The sequence below is a fragment of the Macrotis lagotis genome, chromosome X (genome assembly GCF_037893015.1).
Source record: "Macrotis lagotis isolate mMagLag1 chromosome X, bilby.v1.9.chrom.fasta, whole genome shotgun sequence".
Taxonomy (NCBI): Eukaryota; Metazoa; Chordata; class Mammalia; order Peramelemorphia; family Peramelidae; genus Macrotis; species Macrotis lagotis.
Genome location: NC_133666.1, coordinates 469,183,187 through 469,204,419, shown reverse-complemented (window position 1 = coordinate 469,204,419; position 21,233 = coordinate 469,183,187). Strand labels below are relative to the sequence as shown.

Sequence of the window (21,233 nt, the reverse complement as noted above, 5' to 3'; positions counted from 1 at the left end):
TAAAATAAACTTACCCAATAAAATTATTGATGAATTTATAATGCGGTTGTCAAATCTTTTGTCACATAAGTCCTCTTAAATTTCTTAATATACCCACATTAACATATAATCACTTATGTCCCTGTAGACTTAATTAATGGCACAATTGTGATTTCAATGAACATTGAAAATAAAAGGTAAGAATCAAAAATAAATATTGATTACCTAGGAGGGGGAATAAAATATTTAGATGAAACAGGCCCTCTTCCCTGTAGAAACATATTTTCTAGGACTGTTAGAAGGATACAATAGCAACCCAGATAGCAATTTTTTTATTTTGTTATTTTATTTTTTCCAGTTGCAAGCAAAGGCAGTTTTCATCATTCGTTTTTTTTGTAAGCTTTTGAGTTCCACATTTTACTACCATCCTCCCTTCCTTCCCCTCTCTCTACAATACCAAGTAATCTGATATATATATATATATACATATATATGTGTATATATATATATATATATGTTGTACATGTACAATTGTGTTTAACATATTTTCATATTAGTCATGCTGTGAGAGAAGAATCAGAACTAAAGGGAAAAATATCATGAGGAAGAAATTAAAAAAACATAAAACAAGCTTTAAGTGAACATAGTGTATGCTTTTGGCTAGTTATTGAGCCTCTGGATTTGGATGGCATTTTTCATCATAGGTTTTTTAGAATTTTCTTTGATCACTGAACTGCTGAGAAGAGTTGAGTGTATCATAGTTGATCATCTCACCATCTTGCTATTAATGTGTTCCAAGTTCTCTTTGTCATGCTGCTTTCACTCAGCATCAGTTTATGCAAGTCTTTCCAGGTTTTGCTGAAATACGCTCACATTTCTTACAAAACAAAAGTACTCCCTCACATTTACATACCATATTGTTAAATTATTCCACAATTAATGCTCCCCCTCATTTTTTCAATTCTTTGACACTACAAAAGTAGTGGCTATAAATATTTTTGTGAATATGGTTCTTTCCCCCCTTTTTTTATGACCTCTTCGAGATACAGACTAGTAGTGGTATTGCTTGATCTAATGGTTAGCACAGTTTTATTGACCTTTGGGCATAATTAGAATGGATGGATTAATTCACAACTCCACCAACGGTTCATTAGTATCCCAATTTTCCCACGTCCCCTGCAACATTGATCATGTTCCTTTTTATGTCATTTTAGATAATAGGTGTGAAGTGGTACTTTAGAGTTATTTTAATTTTTCTCTAACTTTTTCATATGCCTATGGATAACTTTAATTTGCTTTCTTGAAAACTGCTTGTTCATAAACCATTTATAAATTGGGGAATGACTTGTAATCTTTAAATTGGACTTAGTTCTCTATATATTTTAGAAATGAGTCCTTTATCACTTTATCTTAACTTTTGCTTTATAACAGTTTTAGATTTGGTACATTTTTTTATTTGTTCCCTCTAGAACTTTTGTTCCTCCAGATAAATTTTCTTATTATTTTTCTAGTTCTATAAAATAATTTTTGGTAATTTGATTGGTATGACACTGAATAATTTAATTTAAATAGAATTGTCATTTTTATTTTGGTTCAGCTTACCAAGAAGGATTGATATTTTTCCAATTGTTTAGGTCTGATTTTATTTGTGTGAAAATTGTTTCATAATTATGTTCATATAGTTTCTGGATTTGTCTTGGCTGGTAGATTCCCAATTTATGTTGTCTATAATTACCTTACATAGAATTTCTCTTTTTATGTCTTGCTTCTGGGCTTTGTTGATAATATATAGTAATGCTGGTGATTTATATAGTTTATGTTGCAACTTTGCTAAAGTTGTAAATTGTTTCAAGTAAGTTTTTTTGTTTGTTTTTTATATTTTTGCAAGGCAAATGGGGTTAAGTGGCTTGCCCATGGCCACACAGCTAGGTAATTATTAAGTGTCTGAGGCTGAATTTGAACTCAAGTGCTCCTGACTCCAGGGCTGGTGCTTTATCCACGGCCCCACCTAGCAGCCCCTCAAGTAGTTTTTTAATTGATTTTCTAAGATTCTCCAAGTAGATCATCATAGTATCGACAGAGTGAGTTTTCTTTCTTCGTTGCCTATTCTAATTCATTCAATTTCTTTTTCTTCTTTGCTAAAGCTAGCATTTTTGTTTGTTTTTGAAAGGCAATGTGGGGGGGGGGGGGTGCAGGCAGCTAAATGTTGCCCAGGATAGAGCACCACCCTGGAGTCAGGAGTACCTGAGTTCAAATCTGATTCAGACACTTAATAATTACCTAACTGTGTGGCCTTGGGCAAGCCACTTAACCCCATTTGCCTTGCAAAAACCTTAAAAAAAAAAAAAAAGGAAAGGCAATGGGATTAAGTGACTTGCCCAAGGTCATAGATATCTAATTATCTCTAATACAATATTGGCTAATAGTGGTGATAAGGGGTATTCTTGTTTCACCCAGATCTTATTAGCAATGCTTCAAGTTTATCCCCATTACATATAATATTTACCAGTGGTTTTAGATAGATAATGCTTTCCAGATAGCACTTTAAAAAACACTACAAAACAAAATGATAAATGACATGTGGGCAATTTTTTTTTTTACTAATCTCTGTGAAATGAAAGGATAGGAGAGTGAATGCTCTGGAATCTTGAGGAGTGATGAAAAGGTTTCTAATACCTGCTGTGTCGAATAGGAGAGCACTTTGATTTGAGAGGTGTAAAATGATCAGCTTGTTGCAGTGAGGGTGCAGCTGAGTTTATGTGATGATGATGATCATTTTTGAAGAAGACTGAGTGATGCCATGATAAGGAGGTGAATTGGATTTGTGGAAAATTGGTGCTGTGCTAAGCCACCAGCCTCACTTTCTCCTCCAGAGTCATCTGGGTTCAGTAACCAGATAGGAATCAGGACAACTGGAGATGGCCTTGGATATGAGGCAATCAGGATTGAGTGACTTGCCCATGGTCACACAGCTGGTAAGAGTCAGATGTCTGAGATCATATTTGAATTCAGGTCCTCCTGGTGCTCTAGCCACTGGACATGTAGCTGTAAGAAATTTGTGACTTCTTCCATCATCATTCAGTGGTATGTGAAGAAAGGCAGAGAATGGTATTAGTGATACAAAGTTTGGGCTCTTCATTGCATTCCTGGTGGACCGTGGGGCTGCTACTCTTCTGCCTTTGAGTTTATGGAATAGGAACTGACAAGTTCTTTTTTACTCATAGCAGCTCTCAAGAGGTGCCCCAAAAAAGGTTATGCCTTGAGAGAATTATCAAACTCCACTATGTCTAATCAACTCAGTTTCTTTTCACAGCAAAACTCAGTTCACATAAAAACAGATGCAAAGCCTATCTTTCTTTGCCTCTTCCACCTTCTCAGATAAGAGGGCAGTGAAAGGCAAAATGCATACCTTTTAAAGAGATTTCCCCCTTTATAAATATTCCAAAAACCATGCCCCATTAGCTCTCCTTTCTCTGCAGCAAGGTTTAACTTGGAGACAAGGTTCTGGCTGTTGCTGTAGTATTTCTCTAGCTAATTAGCAAAGGAGGGAAGGAGCCAAAAGATAGGGAAAGTTGAAGACTGGAAGTTTGGAGAGAGAAAGACAGTGTAATTTGGGAAAAGGTGGGAAAAGAGAGGAGAGAGGCAGACAAAGACAAAGAGATAGAGACAGAGACAAAAAGGGAGAAGGAAGAGAGAGACAGGAAAAGAGGGGGACAGAGACAGGTTAAGAAAGAAGGAAAAGAGAGAGGGATAGAAAGAAGAAAAAATTATTGAAGTTGTAATCTGCTGAAAAATAGGATCAATGGCACATGTATAGGACTTGGTCTTGTCAAGAAGATGGACTCTTTGTTATCAGTGATGGGAATAATTTCAAGAGAACGTGAAATAAAGAGAAGGTTAGAAGAGGGAGTTCATGTAAAATGACTTTTATTTTCTCAATTAAGTCAGAATTGAGATACTCAGTGGAGGTGGAGGAAAGATTGTGGTATGGAAGGATCAAGGACAGAAGGTTTAGAAAAAATTTTGTGAGGAGTAATATCTGAACAGTATAATTGCTTCTATGAATTTTATATTTCAAATAGTTTTTCTTGGGAGTGGAGAATTATTTTTATCAGAAAAGTGCTTACTGATCAATAATATATTTTAGGAGCCACTTCTTGCTTGACCATTCATATATAATTTTTTAAAAGATCTTACATTCTAAGATGTTTTAGACATCAACTAATCTAATCCACTCATTTTACACATAAAGACACAGACTCAGAGAAATTAAATGATAGGAACACAGATCTTCCTAACTCTCTAGCAATAATCCCATTTTACCGTCTTAATCACATACTTGACAATCCAGCAAAGGAACCTGAAGAACAATGAGACAGAAAGAGAATCAAGAAAGGGATTTTAAAAAAGAGTATTCTTGAAACAAGTGTGGACAACTGTATCCAATTCTGCAGAGAGGTGCCCCAGATAATGTTTCTTTGGGAAAAAAACAAAGACATAGAAGCATACACTTAGCCCCACTGCTTTTCAGTCTTAATCTGTAACCAAAATAACCAAATTTACCAGTGGAATAAATAAAAATGGAGACTCTTAAACCAAAACTTTGGAAAGGAGTCCTGCAGAAAGACTTTTCTTAGGTTACTCCATCTTGAGGCAGGTAGATGGCACAGTAGATAGATCCATGGCTAGATCCAAGCAGGTAGACAATTCATATTGATTAAGTGCCTGCTTATGGCAAATTCTGGTTTAAGCAATGGTGAAACCAAGAAAAGCTAAATACAAACCCTACCCCCCAGGGATTCACCATTTAATGGTGGAGACAATAATTAAACAAATTCATACATTTTATATGCAGGATAAATAGGGAATAATCATCAGAGGGAAACTACTAGAATTAAGAGGGATTGGAAAAGCTTCCTCTAGAAGGTAGGATTTTCCCTGGAGCTTGAAGGAAGAGATGAATTAAAATGTGGCCTGAGGCATTTACCTGTTATATGATTCTGAACAAGTCACTAAACCTCTCTTTGCCTGTTTCCTCAGCCATTGAAAAGGAATAAATATAAAACTAAGTTCCCCAGAGTTATTGTGGGGATCAAATGAGATAATATTTAAAAAGCATGTCTAGAACATAGTAACCATTTCCTTGTTACATTCTTCAGTGCCTCAGTTACTCATGACTGTCATAGCCCTGACCTCAGTTCATTTCAGAATGTCTTTCTAATCCCTTGCTCAGAATGGCATTGCGCACTTGGAAGATTTTTCTTTCCTGGCTTTTCCTTTACTTTAGTCTACATTATTTCCTCTTCCTGTGCACTCAGATTGAAGGTTTTTTTCCCCTGTCAGTACTTGTATATGGCATTCCCTTCTACACAATTGTTCTGTCCAGGTTTGTTAAAGCAACAATATATATTTCATTAGTTATAATAATGCTTTCTAAAGCCTTTCCAAGAAAGACATTGTCTAAGTCACAGTTGTGTGACTTTATACAGTATCTGCAACATAAAAAATAATTCTGTGAATTGATAAGTAATATATTTTTGCTGTACAGAAAAGAAAGAGGAAGAAGATAAAGAAGATAAAGAAGATGAAGAAGAAGAAAAGAGGAGTGAAGAGGAAAAGACAAATGTTAAAGTACATGCCATGGTCTCTGTGTTCCAGTTTATTATGAAACAGAGTTACATATGTGCCCTCATTGCCATGATGGTATGTCTAAACTTCTAAAATAAGCAAACTAGGGCAGCATAGCACACAGTCTTGTTTGTTCTGGGTGTTAAAACTGTCCTTCAATATTTCCAGCATAAATATATTTATCTTCCAAATACTTTGGCAAGGTGGTGACTTGTCATGTTAATTTTTCATCATATTTTTATTTTATAGGTTATAAAATAGTCTCATGTCTAGCTGTACTCAGGCAACTTTAAATTATTAATGCACTTCCCTCAATTTGACTCACGAAACCAGACTGTCCCATTATATTATCTTCAGATGCAGAATGGGCTATTTATCTGAGTGGGTTTTCAGGTGCTCTTTACTAATAGATGGGCTATTCTTATTCACTTCAGAAGATGTTAGCTAACATTTATATTTAAGTTAGGTTCGATTTCACCCAGTCTTTGACCCTGGAACTTTTGGTAGGTGTGAATTTTCATGACACAGGATTAAAAAAAAAATGTGGTGTGTGGTTATGAAAGGATAAACCACATCAGTGAGATCCTAGAAGTATTTTAAGGGTAAAGCATAGAGACATCAGGGTCCAAATGATGGCATGAATATAGTTAAATAAGTACTGTTGCATAAATTATGATAGTATGTATTAAAATGTAAGATATTTTAGGGAAGCATATCAGGCTGAATGCAATGATGTTCCTAGATAAGACTCTGCCTCCATTTGCCTCAGTGTGATTATCAAAATGAAGCATACTTCAGTTGATTATCAAAATGAAAAATGGGTACATATTACTCCTTATTTGCCTCCTCTACCTTCCACCTTTATCACTACAAAAAAGTGATCTTAACTGGTAGATAAAGGGAAAGGGAGGGGTTACAATTTTCCATCTTGCTAAGATGGAATCCATCTTAATATTTTGCACTTTTGAACACATTGGTTTATCCTATGAACAAAAGGGATCAATTCTTGATTCCACGTTTGGATAAATTACCTCCACTGAGAAACAATGAAAAATTCCATGCTTCAGACAAAAAGAATTGAGGCTAGCTTTCCCAAATAGGAAAGAAAGATTACCAGCTAAACAATTATCTTCTGAACATATTTTCTTGTAGTAAATGTTATTTTACTGCTATATTCAGAGTATGAGACAGAGAAACATACTTTGCTCTCCAGATTGAACAAGGTTCATTTCTGATTCAAAAATCTCATACTTTAATTAAAATTCTATCTCTGCGCTCTTCATTATATTTTACTATTTACTGTGATAATTTGGTTTTTAACCAAATGTTATCAATAATTTCACTGAAATATCTGTAATCTTAAATAATTAATTCAATGAAAATGATATTTACCATATTATTTCTTGACACAATAGAACTCTTATTTCCCTCAAAGATCATTTAGTTTGGCTATTTTTAAATAAGTAAATACTTTCAAAAGTAGATTAAAATTTGCATTTTACTATTTGACAGAAAAACTCTATTGTAAAAACACACTTAACAGAGCAGACTGCCCATTCAGAGTGTGGGTCTTGCCTGGTGCCATTTTGTTGTTTTAACAGAGCCAAAATGTTAATTTTTTTAAAAGTTCCTCTTTTGCACTGAAGATCCCTATTTTATCAGACTTCATAGGCAGACATGGGAATTCAGAGGAGCCAAGACTGTCAGAATGATTTATATATATTTATATGTATTTCCAAAACATGAGAACCCAAAAAATAATTACAAAATTACCAAACTGAACACAGTAAGCATTATGTTACCACACTTACTGGCTTACTACATTTAATGGATTCTTAGGTATTTTACTCCTTAAATTAAGGAGGGGTGAATTTTGGTACTTCTGTATTTCTCTGTCTCCCTTAGTAATCATGTGAGTAAATGGCAATCTATGTAAATTGGGATGACTGGATATAACTTTCCCTGGTCCATAAAAACATGGCAAAATTATAGTTTACTTTTCTTACTGCCATTTATTGTGATTAATCAAATTATAGGTAACCTAATTTTTGTAAACTCTAGAGATGACAATGATATAATGGAAAAATTAAATGTGGAGGCTTAAAGTTGAAAATAGCCCCCCAAAATGACTCATTCCCTCCAGCAATATAGAATTCAAGTCATTCAAACCTTCCCCTACTGTGCAGATGTAATTGATATTCTCCCAGAAGTTTGTCAAAGGAGTTCCACCCAACATGCTGGCAACCTTCTTCACTCTCTAGAAGGTATCAGTGGAGCACAATAACTGTCCACCTGTCATCCCTCAATCTTCGCATTTAACTGGTCCAACTTGTCTTCCTATCATTCAATTCACGGATGACATGTTTTCCTTCTATAGTTAGCACTTTCATTTTCCTCTCCCAGAAAATCTTTTATCAGATACACTTGCAAATAGCTAATTTAGACAAATGTTTCCCGAATAATCAAATAAAGACAATTACAAACAAAGACAATCAATTTTTACAAGTTGATTTAAAAAATGCAATAGCAACCACCTTTGGGAATGAATAACAAATAAAATACTTTGATTCTTTTATTCATTGGAAGGAATTTGAAGTGTCACTTGTAAATTATTTCCTTTTCTTTCATCTTTTCACATCTCTTTAATTTCATTCTCCACTATATATCCTCATTTACTCTAGTCTCTGATGATGAGATTCTGTTTGGCAATGCCCACTTGCTGCCATGTACTCAATTCTATTCCTACCTATAATCCCCATCAAATTGCCTCACTTGTTTTCTCCATTCTCTATCTACAGTGATTTATTGATGCCCACAACCATATCCAAGTTTCCCCCAACCCTTCACAATCTAAGTAGATCCTATAATGTCACTAGTTATCATCCTATAGGTTTGGTGTCATGATCTACCTTCAACTTCCAAATCACTCTCAGTTTAAGGTCTATTTAAGCTAATCCAGGCTTTTTCATTTAATCAAATTCCTAAGGTGAAGGAGTTTAAAAATTCTGTTAACCATTATGAATTTATCTTTTTCTGTTTTTTTTTCACTGAGGCTTGGAGTATTACATATCATAGCTGGCTGACTTTTGTGCTATTGATTTGGTCTTGCACTCTTTGGATGATTCGCAATAGAAGGAAATATGCAATGATCAGTTCTCCTTTCATGGTTGTTTATGGGAATCTACTACTGACATTACAATACATATGGTCTTTTGACCTTGAGGAAATTAAAGAGGTTCCAGGATTTCTAGAAAAAAAAGCACCAGGGGAACTTGCATCAAAGGTAAGTGAATTAGATAGCAATGAAATGAGAGGATATACAGTAATAGCAACTCCAAACCAAATTTTTATAAGAATTCTTCACAATCATTATAATCTCATTTTGAAAATAATAATTATTAAAGAAAAAATGAACTAATTTAAACAATATTGTGTCCTACAATTCATTCTTTTTGAATAAGTAAAATACTTTAAGTAAATATATTCAGTTCCTTGGGCTTTTTAAAGCAGTTATAGAATGGTTTATGGAAAAGGTATCAGATAGCTGCATGCTCTCCATATAACCATCCACAAAAATGAATGTGACTGGAACCAAATTAAAATGTATTAAAAGTGTTTAATAAAATAATAAACATACAATTCAACTTAGATAATGTTAATTTGTATCTCTAAATCAGTATTCAGTATTTGAGCTTGATACTACTGGTTTATTTAAAAAAAAGGTATTTGGAAGAAAACATGAGTGTCAAAACAGAAAAAAATAGAAGCTGCTTTGGGTTGAAAGATGCTGAACCTGGGCAACTAGGTGGTGCAATGCATACAGCATTGGCTCTGGACTCAGGAGAAACTGAGCTCAAAGGTGTCCTCAGACACTTAATAATTACCTAGCTGTATGACCTTGGGCAAGTCACTTACCTTTATTGCCTTAAATAAATAAAAAATATAAAATAAAAAAGAAAGATCCCAAACCTGTACGTGATAGTCAAATAGATGACCAGTGAATATTAAAAGATAGTTGCATACTTTTACCCTACCATTAAGTATACCTTTTTTAGAAATTTGAAATGCTATTTTAATATTTTCTTCCCTTTCATGATATGTTTTTGCTTATAGATGCTTCTTTATCATGCTTCATTCAATTGTATTTGAGTCTCAGTTTTTTAAATAGAGGATTCATTTCTGAATAATAGTCTTTGTGGAATCCACTATCTGTTTTGTTAACAGAACAGCATACCCATTTCGTTGATGACAGTCTAAATTTCAGTCATCAGTAATGTATTACCTTAAGTTGTCAAGCAAAGCAAATAACCTGTGAATAAAGAATGCAACAGAAATTATTCTGTGATGTCCATTGCTCTACAGGAGCACTAAATGGGTGTTCTATACCTTTCCAAGAAACTCCATAATGATAATATTTTGGTGGAAAAATCTAAGAGATGTAGGTGATACCATTGTGCTCTTCATTGTTGAGATATGAAGAAAGATAACCAACCAACATCACATTATATACTTGCAAGTTACAATTTCTTACATAGGGATGTTTGAATCCTCAGTTACTTTGTAGGTCATTCACTTCAGCTTCCTCTTATATTGTTAGTTTTGGATTTTTAAATATAGGTCACCACCTCATGAATACACTCAAATTTTCTGTGAGACATAAGGTTATTCTGTTGATGGTTACTACACAAGCAGCTTCTCATAAGATCATAAACACCCCAATGAATGATATTTAAAAGATCTAATACTCATAATTTTATATCTTAAAATAACAATCATAGCATAACTTAAATATAACTAAATATAACAAAATTTATTATAAACAATAATGTTAAAATACAATAAGAATAAAATAAATCATATTTACATGTATACTAATTAGAATCCCACTTTCCCACCAGTATAAACGCATATCGATGGTGAAGAGTAGATACACATTTACAGAAAACTGGCAAGAAAAATTACAAGATTAAGAAAAAAAATGTGTACTTAGAGTGACCCACAAATCTAGATTTACTTTTTATGCAATACTAAGATTCTAAGATTTTGATCTAAGGGTAATTGCATTGCTTTAGAATAAAGTAAATAGATTTGTGACTTCCATTTTCCTAAACACAGTGACTTTGAGACTTCTAAATTTTTTAGTGTCTCAGATATTTAAGTTTGCTGAGAAACCTGACTACTAGATAATTGGGAATGTTATATTAAGTAGGGAAAAATAATAAATGAACATCACCTTATTATTCTAATATTAGGTGGCTTTACTCTCTGTAGATACTGAGATCAAGATGAAAAAAGGACATAAACTTCATCAGAAAAGACGTTCTCACAAGTCATCATACTATTAATTATAATTTTTCTCCTTAACACTTAAAAATTCCTAAAAGAGTTATAATACTGTGGTTATCTTAGCTCTCATCTGAGATTTTTTTTTTATTTCTTCTTTGGGATAATAATTGAAAAAATAATGGGTTTTATTTTTCTGTAATGCATTTTCCTTCCTGTCTATAATGGACATTGCAAGATTTAAAAGAGGAGTCTATTCTTATTTAAAAATAGTAACAATGCCATAATGAGGACAGGAAATCACCAAGGACAAGCATCTTGAGGGAGAACACTTGTTGAAAAGTTGATTTCCTGCCCAGATGGAAGCAATTTAGAATGTGCAGTCACTGCACAGAGAATGCATCATCATCATTCTTCTTCAGGGTCTCTTACAATACAGAGTACATTACTGGCACTCAATAAGTGTATGCCGGCATTTTTATGAAAGAGAATAAAAAGCAAATTCTTTCTGATGAAATAAAGTGGATAACTGACTCCACCTACTTTTCTCCCCATTCTTCTACCCCATCCTCATTCCCACATGAGGAGGAAAAAGTCTTAAGCATAGCTGACGTATTGAAATATTAGTTTATCTTAATTGGTTCATGAATTTGCTTTCTTTTCAGATTCTTTTCACCATTACTTTCTGGCTACTGCTAAGACAGCACCTTACAGAGCAAAAAGCACTTCAGTTAAAGGAAGCTCTTCTATCTGAGGTCCAAATTGGAAGCCAGGAAGATGAGGAAAAAGGTAAATTGTGTCAAGGGTCCAACGCATACTAGAGTGCAAATTCCTTAAATCCAAACCCATGTCATATGCCCAATATTAGATAGAGTCACATGCATAGTTAACAAATAATAAATAGTATGTTAATTATGTAGAATTCAAATTTATTAGGTGGGATCAAGAATGAGTTAGAGGACCAGGAGGATATTCTATACTAATCCCATCATTACAAGTCTATTCTCTGATTTTAGACAAGTGTCTTGGTACAAAAAAAGAAACGGCATAATATTTTTCTTTTCTTTTTAAAAGTTCCTTTTGATGAATAAGAGAAATGCATAATCTTTAATAATAAATATCAGTATATCTATATAACAATTCAGTCAATAGTAATAAAAAGATCAATATTTTGTTTTAAAATTTCTTATTCTTTACTGGAGAAAAAAAAATCTTTATTACAGTTTTCCTTTTACCTCCAGTAATAGAAACTTTTCCCCCCCAATATCAGATAGGTGGTCTAGTGGAGAGAGTGCCAGGTCTAGAATCAAGAAGAGTCATCTTCCAGACATTAAATCTGGCCTCAGACACTTACTAATTGTGTGACTCTGGGCAAATCACCTAACCCTGTTTGTCTCACTTTCTTCATCTTTATAATGAACTGGAGAAGGAAATGGCAAACCACCCCAGTATCTTTGTCTAGAAAACTCCAAATAGGGTCATAAAGAGTGAGATACAAACACAAATGACTGAATATCAACACAATAAAAAACTTATATGTTCATCTTCTGACTTCCAACTGAGTATTATTTATTGTTTCTATGAGATTGTAAGATTAGGTTTTTTTATTTGATTATGCAATAAAAATGCAATAATAATTTGGCCAATTCCATCTGATAATTAGTGTGCTATTGCCTAGGATAATAGGATATGGAACTCAAAGAGCTCTTTTTCACCTTCCTATTTCATAAATAGGAAAACTAAGGTCTATAGAGGTTAAGTGACTTGATCAAAGTCACACAGATAGTAATTGTTAAAGATAAGATTCCAACTCAAGTCTTTTGACTCTACCATACCACATCAACTGGATTATCAAAATCACATATCTATTAACAGATCCTTAAGTTGATAGTGGCCCATGTGTTGAACTTAGGGAGAAAATGGAAAAAGGCCCCAGAATAAATTTAAATTATATTTTGTCCAAGTGTAATTTTAATTATAGTATAAGCTTACAATAAAAACATAATTTTTCCATTTTGGAAGATGATGAACTGCAAGACATACAAGTGGAAAGAGAGGACAAGGAAAAGGAAGAAGATAAGGGAAAGATAAAAAAACAGGAAAGCAAGAAAGAAGAAGATCATGATGAAGAAGATGATGACCAGGACATCATGAAAGTGATGGGAAATTTGGTGATGGCTATGTTCATTAAATATTGGATTTATGTTTGTGGAGGAATGTTCTTCTTTGTCAGCTTTGAGGGTACAATTGTAATGTACAAAATCATCTACATGGTGCTCTTCCTGTTTTGTGTGGCCTTGTATCAGGTAGGTAAAAGGCAAATTATGCTATATAGTTCATATAGATTTTAAGAGATTAATATGAAGAATTGTCATGGTATTTCAAACTCTAGAATAGATGGATTGAGTGAAGAGGTGGATGAAGAATGGAGAGGTGGGTGTTAAGAGTTCATTTCTAATATACCCTACTTAGAATTTGAAATTATCCCTTTGAGTTGATTCAGTTCTTCAAAATTAGGTTATGAAATTATTTTAATTTCAAAAAATTAATGCTCATAAAGTTTCTTCTTCTCCAATGCTTAATTTTGGTATGGAAGAGGTAGTTGTTTTCCATAGATTATGCATGCAGAGCAGAAGCTCTTACATATTGTTCTGATCTAAAAATGCTTTGCATACAACATTGTGATGGACTAAGTGTCTGTATCAAATGATGAACTGAAGTAAATTCAGAGTGTCTTGTCACCAGGTGGGCTACAGAGTGAAAAATGTTCTGTCATTTGTAACTTTCAAAGACCATTTGTTAAGACACAGAAAGGCAGGATTTATATTGCAAAAGAAGCACTCAAATTCACAAAATCCCAGATGTTTGAAGCCAATATGTAATACTTAAAGTTGGTTTTTCTTTTTTAAGAAACTTGTCTACCTAATTTAGAGTTCAACTAATCCAATTTAGAGTTCATTCTCATAAGGCAGATATTCTAAAGTTCTAAGTGCTTCCTCTGTGGAATTTATTTGGATTTTAGATCCCAAATATGATATTGTTTATAATGGTATATTTTGCTTAGTAACTATATGTTTTGCTTACTAAAAGCAGGTTGTATAACCTGACTTTCATGCCCACTAATATTAATTGACATATGGTCCTTTAAATTTTTCATTGTCCTTTATTAACTTTATCTCATTTGAACCTTCCAATAACCTAAAGCAGTGCAATATTAATGATTAGTACAATTTTTAAGTGAGATGAGTAAGGTTCAGAGACTAATTGATTTGCCTAGGTCACAAAGCTATAAGTGCCAAAGAAATTATTTGAACCAGGTCTCTGTAAGTTCAGAAGCAATAACTGAAATAAATTTTAAGAAGGAAAAAAAAAACTGTATAGAGGACGTGCTTCAGAGCCACAAAGAACTGGGCTCAAATCCTGCCTCTGGCTTATATTGTCTATATGATTATAGGCAACCTTTCACTGCTCTGGGCAACTCTAAGACTGTAGTTTCTTTTTTTTGGGGAATTTTCTATGTCAATAAAATCAAACATCCAGGTACAAGATGGGGTTTGGAGGAGGAAGGTGGAGAATTAGAGGGGGAGGGAAGTATAATCTCTTTGTTTTGGTTTGTATTGGATCATTTTATTAGAGGAAATCATTAGTTAAAAGGCTTATTTTTCATTAAACATATAGAGAGCTTAAAAAAAAAGAATTAATTCCAATGAATCTGTAATCTCATAAGGTCATAGATTTAGGAAAGGAAGGGATTTTTAGAGGCCATCAAATTCAACCCTCCATTTTGCCAATGAGGAAACTGAAGCCCAGGAGGGTTAAATGACTTATAGAATGATATAGGTATTGAAATTTGGTGACAACTCTTCAAATTCTTGATAGTGCTTTTCCCATTGTAGTGTGCAGTGGGAGACAACTAAGGAATCAATTTAGTATTAAAATACTAATGTAGCTGATCCATCAGAAAGTTAATCAAAATTCATATAGAACTGACTAAATGAAGAATGAAAAAATATTCAATTGAAATCAACCATAATCTTTAATTTCTTCAGAATTTAGTTGATTTATCATTTTTGATAAAGCAATAATAATCCCATTTGTCTGAGTTTTGAAACCATCTACTAAGTGGAAAGAGATCTGATTTACACACACACACACACACACACACACACACACACAAACACTATCTATCTATCTATCTATCTATCTATCTATCTATCTATCTATTGTATATCTTTCTAGCTATCTATATCACAAACACACATATTCAAACATATTGTGAATACAGTTGAAAGCCCAATAGTAATTTTTCCCAAAAATGTCTTTAAATTCAGTTTTCCATATTAGCTAAACATATTATATACATCAATCATCCTTTAGCATTTTTTTCTTTGCAATGTCTGATTCCCAGGTCCACTATGAATGGTGGAGGAAGATACTAAAATATTTTTGGATGTCAGTAGTTATTTACACTATGCTGGTGCTTATATTCATATACACATATCAATTTGAAAATTTCCCAGGCTTATGGGAGAATATGACAGGATTGAATCAAAAAAAGTAAGTATGTTTAGTTTTCTTTTTTTTAAATGAGAATGGTAGATGTGGTCAAGATCTATCTACATCATTTGGAAGCATTTTCAAGTGTCTGTATTAAAAACAAGAAATTGTGATAAAATTTCTGCTCTGATTTTTAAAATTAAAAATATGAATGATTCATTTTACTAAGCAAACTGACTTGCCAAATATTTTCTATGCCAGTTATATTTACATAAGGAAAATTTCCTCATTTATATCTTTCTCCAATGATTTTTCCCCAATAAAGAATAGGGGTCTGATTCTGTAATCTACATTCTAAAGAGAAGGCATTTACAAATGCATAGAGGAAAGGCTCCCTCAAATTTGGAGAGTACCAAATAGAAACCTGCCACCATAACTCAAACTGGGTATGTGACATGTCTCACTGATACTTCTTTGACATGTCTACAAGATCCTAGAAGTTGCTTAGAGGTCAATGTTTCTGAAACTATTCTGCTAATTTTACTTGACCTTTCCTTCATTAGAAGTGAGTTTTTAAGTCATATCTATATAACTGCACATAAGTGTGGATTTGTAAGTGCATATATAGTATGTATGTACATATATAATTATATATATATATATATATATATATATATATATATATATATATATATATATATATAGTTGTAGTGAAGAGAATCAGAGAGATGTATAGAGCAAAGGCAATACTATAAGTAATAACTAAGTGTCCTTCCAAAGTTGAATATTAAGAAATGAAAGTTGCTTTTCATAATGAAATATAGTGTACCTTCTCTCTGTCATAGTCAAAAGGGATGATAAATGCAAATGTGGATTTAATAGCAATATTTCCTGTATCCTTTTCCCCAATAATTTCAAAATGTGAAGTATAAATTATATATTGAAAGGAAGTTATAAATCCATGAACATCTATTTGTGTTTATGTGTATAAAATCTCTGAATTACATTTTCAGTGACTGAATGGGATCCTGACTTTCTTTTCCAGGCTAGAAGATCTTGGTTTGAAGAAGTTTACAGTTACAGAGCTATTTACTCGCATATTTATCCCAACTTCCTTCCTGCTGGTGTGTATATTACACCTTCATTATTTCCATGACCGCTTCCTGGAACTCACAGACCTAAAGTCTATACCCAGCAAAGAGGACAACACTATCTACAGGTAAACAAAACAAATGACTAACAGTCTTTCCAAAGGCTCACATTAAAGTAAAGTCTTTATTAAAGTCTTTGCTTCCATGGTTAACCTAAATATTAGATTCAGTTAAAGAAATGAAAAAAATGAAAAAAAATGAAGAAATATGACATGATCCACTGAACTCCCTTGAATATCAATTAATTTGAAACAAATCTATAGGTAGGTATGTCAGAGGACATGTTCACTGGATAATATAGAGAATAACTGAGTAGACAACTACTGTTTTATGTATACTTAGACAGATGTTTTCTTGAAAAGTAGCTGTATAAACCCCAGCACATTTTATAATTAACTTTAAAGAATATCATGACATAATTTTAATCAGTTTGTACCTTTCTAATCATATTTTATTGATTAAAATTAAGATGGTTTTTCTTTTCCTGAGCATACTTCAACTGAGTAGTTCAGGTTTGAGTAGTTCAGGATTCTCCAACTGATCTATCATAATCTACTTATTTATCTTGAAACCTTACTGGTGAATTTCTAGGTCAGGTAGTTACTCCACTCTAAAACTTATGAGGAAACCCAAGTAGAAGGAGATGCATGGCTGGCAACCATCCATAAAGAGCAGTTTGGAATCTCATTGCAATTATTACCAAATTAGTATTTATATATTATAAGAAAAATCAAAGGCATCTCTTCAATCAAAACTGGGATCACTGGGACAAATAATTCTGAATCATACCACTTGACAGCAAGAAGCCATCCATAGATTCTAAACTGGTCACATATAAAAACTTTACTATAATTTGAAAATATTTTTTTTTGTATTTGGTATTTCCTGACAATGCAAGAGAAAATCTTTCTAATTTTAGCATGACTTCATGAACTGGAGTGCCATCACCTCACTTTCAGATATGGAGATTTATATTTAAATAATCAAGATGGGTCTCTTGGACAGCACACAAGAGCTTTTTGTGAAAGGCAACTTTTATATCTATAAACTCATAACAGTGTCTTTTTTCCCCCTAAATTCTTTTTTTTCTTCTCTTCCTTCCTCTTTCTCTTTTAAGAGTACTTAAGCGCGAGAGAGATTGGTTTTAGAAATTATTATTTTTTTCATGTCTCCTGCCTTTTTTCTTTGCAAAACAGGGCACAAATATAGGCGGTGTGCTTACCCATGAAAATTCTCAATTCCATGACCATGCATCAAGCTGGGCACTGACCTAATAAGTGCATGGGTCAGCCATAATGTCAATTCTTAGGGCACATAAAGATCTGGAAAGTCTATTATTTCTATTAGTGATCTTGAAGTGATCACAGCAGTAGTTTCTATGTGCATGGTGTGGGTTTGATTATACAATTTGGATTGCTGCCTTCAAAACCTCTGCTTGTGCCAAGATTCTAGTGATACTTTCTCTTCTTCCTGGGTTGCTCCCCTCAACATCCTTCAGGCTTCTGCATAACTTGTATTGAGCAGTGAGCCAAATATTCACTTTTTTCATGTGAAAATAGAAATCCATTAATTCTCCTCTTCAAAGCACTGACAACCCTAAGCTGTGGCTTAAAAAAATTCTTTGTCATAAGATGAGAAATCAGCAAGGGTTACCTCAGGGAGTCAGTGGAGTTATGTCCATTTCTGGTCTTAGAAAAATGTCTTCCCAGGACTTCAAAGGGTGGGAGATAAATGTAGTATAAATAATAACTATTAATGAGACTAGCATTTTACTGTCATAAATAAATGTAAAAATTCACTACTTAGATAGTTTCATAGGTTCCACCATTTTTAATTGTCATTCTATAACAGACCTATTTAGAACTACCTTTGCATAGTTAATTATATTATTGATGATGATGGCAAACATTCATTATTTGCCAGCACTGTGCTTAGGTTTTTACAATTATTATCTCATTTGATCCTCACATCTGTGGGTGATAGGTACTATTATTATCCCCATTTTACAGACGAAAAAACTGAGCCAACTTATGTTTTGACTTGCCCAGAGTCACATAACTATTAAGTATCTGAGGTCACATTTGAACTCAGGTATTCCTGACTCCAAGTGTTCTGTCCACTATACCATCAAAATGTCCTTGGAAGCACTTAAGATTTATCATTTCCACCTCTATATACTTATTTTCCCAAAGGTTTATGACAATAAATGTATTTTTGTTTCTTTTAAACATGCAGAGAAGGAGAGTGTTTTGAAAGTTAGGTTTTAACATCTTCTATGAATTTGCTGATTCTGCTTTTGTGGAATATGAGTAATTAATAAGAAATATTTCTTTTAAAATGCATTAAGCGGGGGCAGCTAAGTGGCATAGTGGATAAAGCACCGGCTTTGGAGTCAGGAGTACCTGGGTTCAAATCTGGTCTCAGACACTTAATAATTACCTAGTTGTGTGGCCTTGGGCAAGCCACTTAACCCCATTTGCCTTACAAAAACCTAAAAAATATCATTAAGCAAGCTAATTTCTTCACTACTGTTTGCTATTTTAAAAGTCAGCAACCTTCTCCCAATTTTACATATCAGTTTTGAATAATATGTATGTGTATATATATATGTGTATATATATATATATATATATGTATATAAATGAAAATGGATGATTTAGATTTTGTAAATAGGCATATTGGCTGCCATATAAAACAGACTATGGATATATACATGCATGCACACATACATATATACATACATACATACATACATACGTTTCTTAGAATTGATCCAATCTGCTTTTCACTGATAAAGCCAAAGATGGCATAATTTTCAAGGTGATATGACATTTATTTGTCTAGATATACATCTTTCTGTATGAAATTTGTGCCTACATATCTATTAGATGCATCCATCTATATACCTATCATCTATCTATATCTATAGTTATCTTTTTGTATGAAACTGATGTCATTCATTTTAACAATAGGTGAATCACATAAGTAAACACACTTATGCACACTATTTTTAATACACATTGAAAAAACTATAGATGTATGTATACTTAATAGTATTGTTGTTTCAAAGGAAGAAATGGATATTTTTAAAGTTTTACTTTCATTCACAAATATATGATAGAAGTTGAAATGTGAAGAATTTTAGTAAAGTATGGGGAGACAAAAATAAAAAGAGAAAAATAAAAATTAGATCTCTTATTTCTTACACATTTTTGCTTTAGCTATTTCTTAGATCTCTTTATTGTTCCTGTAATTTGCTGCCAACTTTTTTTACAGCATGATAAAGTTTCAGAACTGTCAGTTCTTAATAATAATAATATTCATAAGAATATATATTTCTATGTATATGCCTCTATAAGACACTCCTTCAATCATTCCTGTTTAATAATTTCCTCTTTCTCTCTCTAACTTCTTTCCCATTGCCATCGCATGTATTCTTGTTCTTCCGTCTCTCACCTTGTAGCCATGCCAAAGTCAATGGTCGCGTATATCTAATAATAAATAGGTGGGTACTTCAATGTTTCCTCTCTTTTTCTAAATATTTTGCCTTGATTTGTTCTCTCCCTTACAAGTAAAAGAAAAACTATTCATCTGAATAGTATTAAGATATTTTCATGATTTTATTATTTAGCATTATCTCATTTGTTTATTACATTCTCTACCATATGAATTTGGACATTTTAAATTTGATCACCACTTGGTCCTTTTCAATTTGAAATCATTTTACCCTCTAACCAGTTCTCCTGTTAGAATCATGTAGGTCAAAGGCTTATTTTTAGACTTGCCTACTTACAGAAGGACATCAGAAATAGGTGATTAAAACAAGATTATAGAAATATTAGTTTCTTTAAATTTAAGTTATCTTTATTCTGAAAATATTCACATCTATTTGAGATGAAAATATTCATTTCAGGAAAGAACTATAATTTACTTGGAATAGAAGAGCTTTAGGCTTCAATTTATTTGATAATTTTTTATTCAGTACAAGTCATGCTGTTAGCTATTATGAGTGTACAAAATCTAAAAAGACAGCATCTGTCCTTTTTAAGATTTCTGATTTTAAAACATAAGGGTTGATAAAACCATCCAAATTCCATAAAAGAAAAGTTAATAGTTGGTGCCACAAAAAAATTTAGCTCATGCAAATTAATGCTCAAAGATTTAAAGTACTATATTATTTTAACATTAATAAAAGCTAATTCATAAAATCAGCATATTGGGCAGAAATACTAGAAAACAGCTAGGTGGATCAGTGCTGGTCATGGAGTTGGGAAAACCCAAATTCAAATGTGTTTTTGGACACTTAGTAGTTCAGTCCCTCTCAAGTAACCTCTGTTTATCTTAATCCACTAGAAAAAGGAAATGGCAAATCACTCAAATTATCTTTGTCAAGAAAATCCCTCATACAGTGGTCTCCATGGGGTCCCAAAGAATTGGATACAATTGAACTAGTGAACAACAGAAATAAAGTTGATAAATACATGAATATAGTTTCTTTATTAAATTTTCAAAGCTGGAAAAGACCTCAGTCTAATCCCCAAGTCTTACTGAGGAAACTAAATTCACACACCTAATTAATTAGTGGAAGAGCTTAGAATAAATCTTAGTTCTCAATCCAGTTTTCATTGTTTTGTCTACCTCTCTTTTCATGGTTTTATTATTTTCTTTGAATTTAATTCACAAACACAAGAATAT

At 32.8% G+C, this 21,233-nt stretch overlaps 1 protein-coding gene across 4 annotated transcripts in view; it reads left to right on the top strand.

Annotated features, from left to right (window-relative positions):
- The window catches only part of PIEZO2 (piezo type mechanosensitive ion channel component 2), a 532,098-nt gene that overhangs the window by 381,838 nt on the left and 129,027 nt on the right, over positions 1-21,233 (top strand). For all 4 annotated transcript variants that reach the window (XM_074205559.1, XM_074205560.1, XM_074205561.1 and 1 more), the window contains exons 12-17: positions 5,528-5,682; positions 8,660-8,890; positions 11,556-11,679; positions 12,913-13,196; positions 15,299-15,447; positions 16,433-16,606. In XM_074205559.1, the coding sequence (XP_074061660.1) occupies positions 5,528-5,682; positions 8,660-8,890; positions 11,556-11,679; positions 12,913-13,196; positions 15,299-15,447; positions 16,433-16,606 (1,117 nt within the window). The remainder of the gene's footprint in view (positions 1-5,527; positions 5,683-8,659; positions 8,891-11,555; positions 11,680-12,912; positions 13,197-15,298; positions 15,448-16,432; positions 16,607-21,233) is intronic.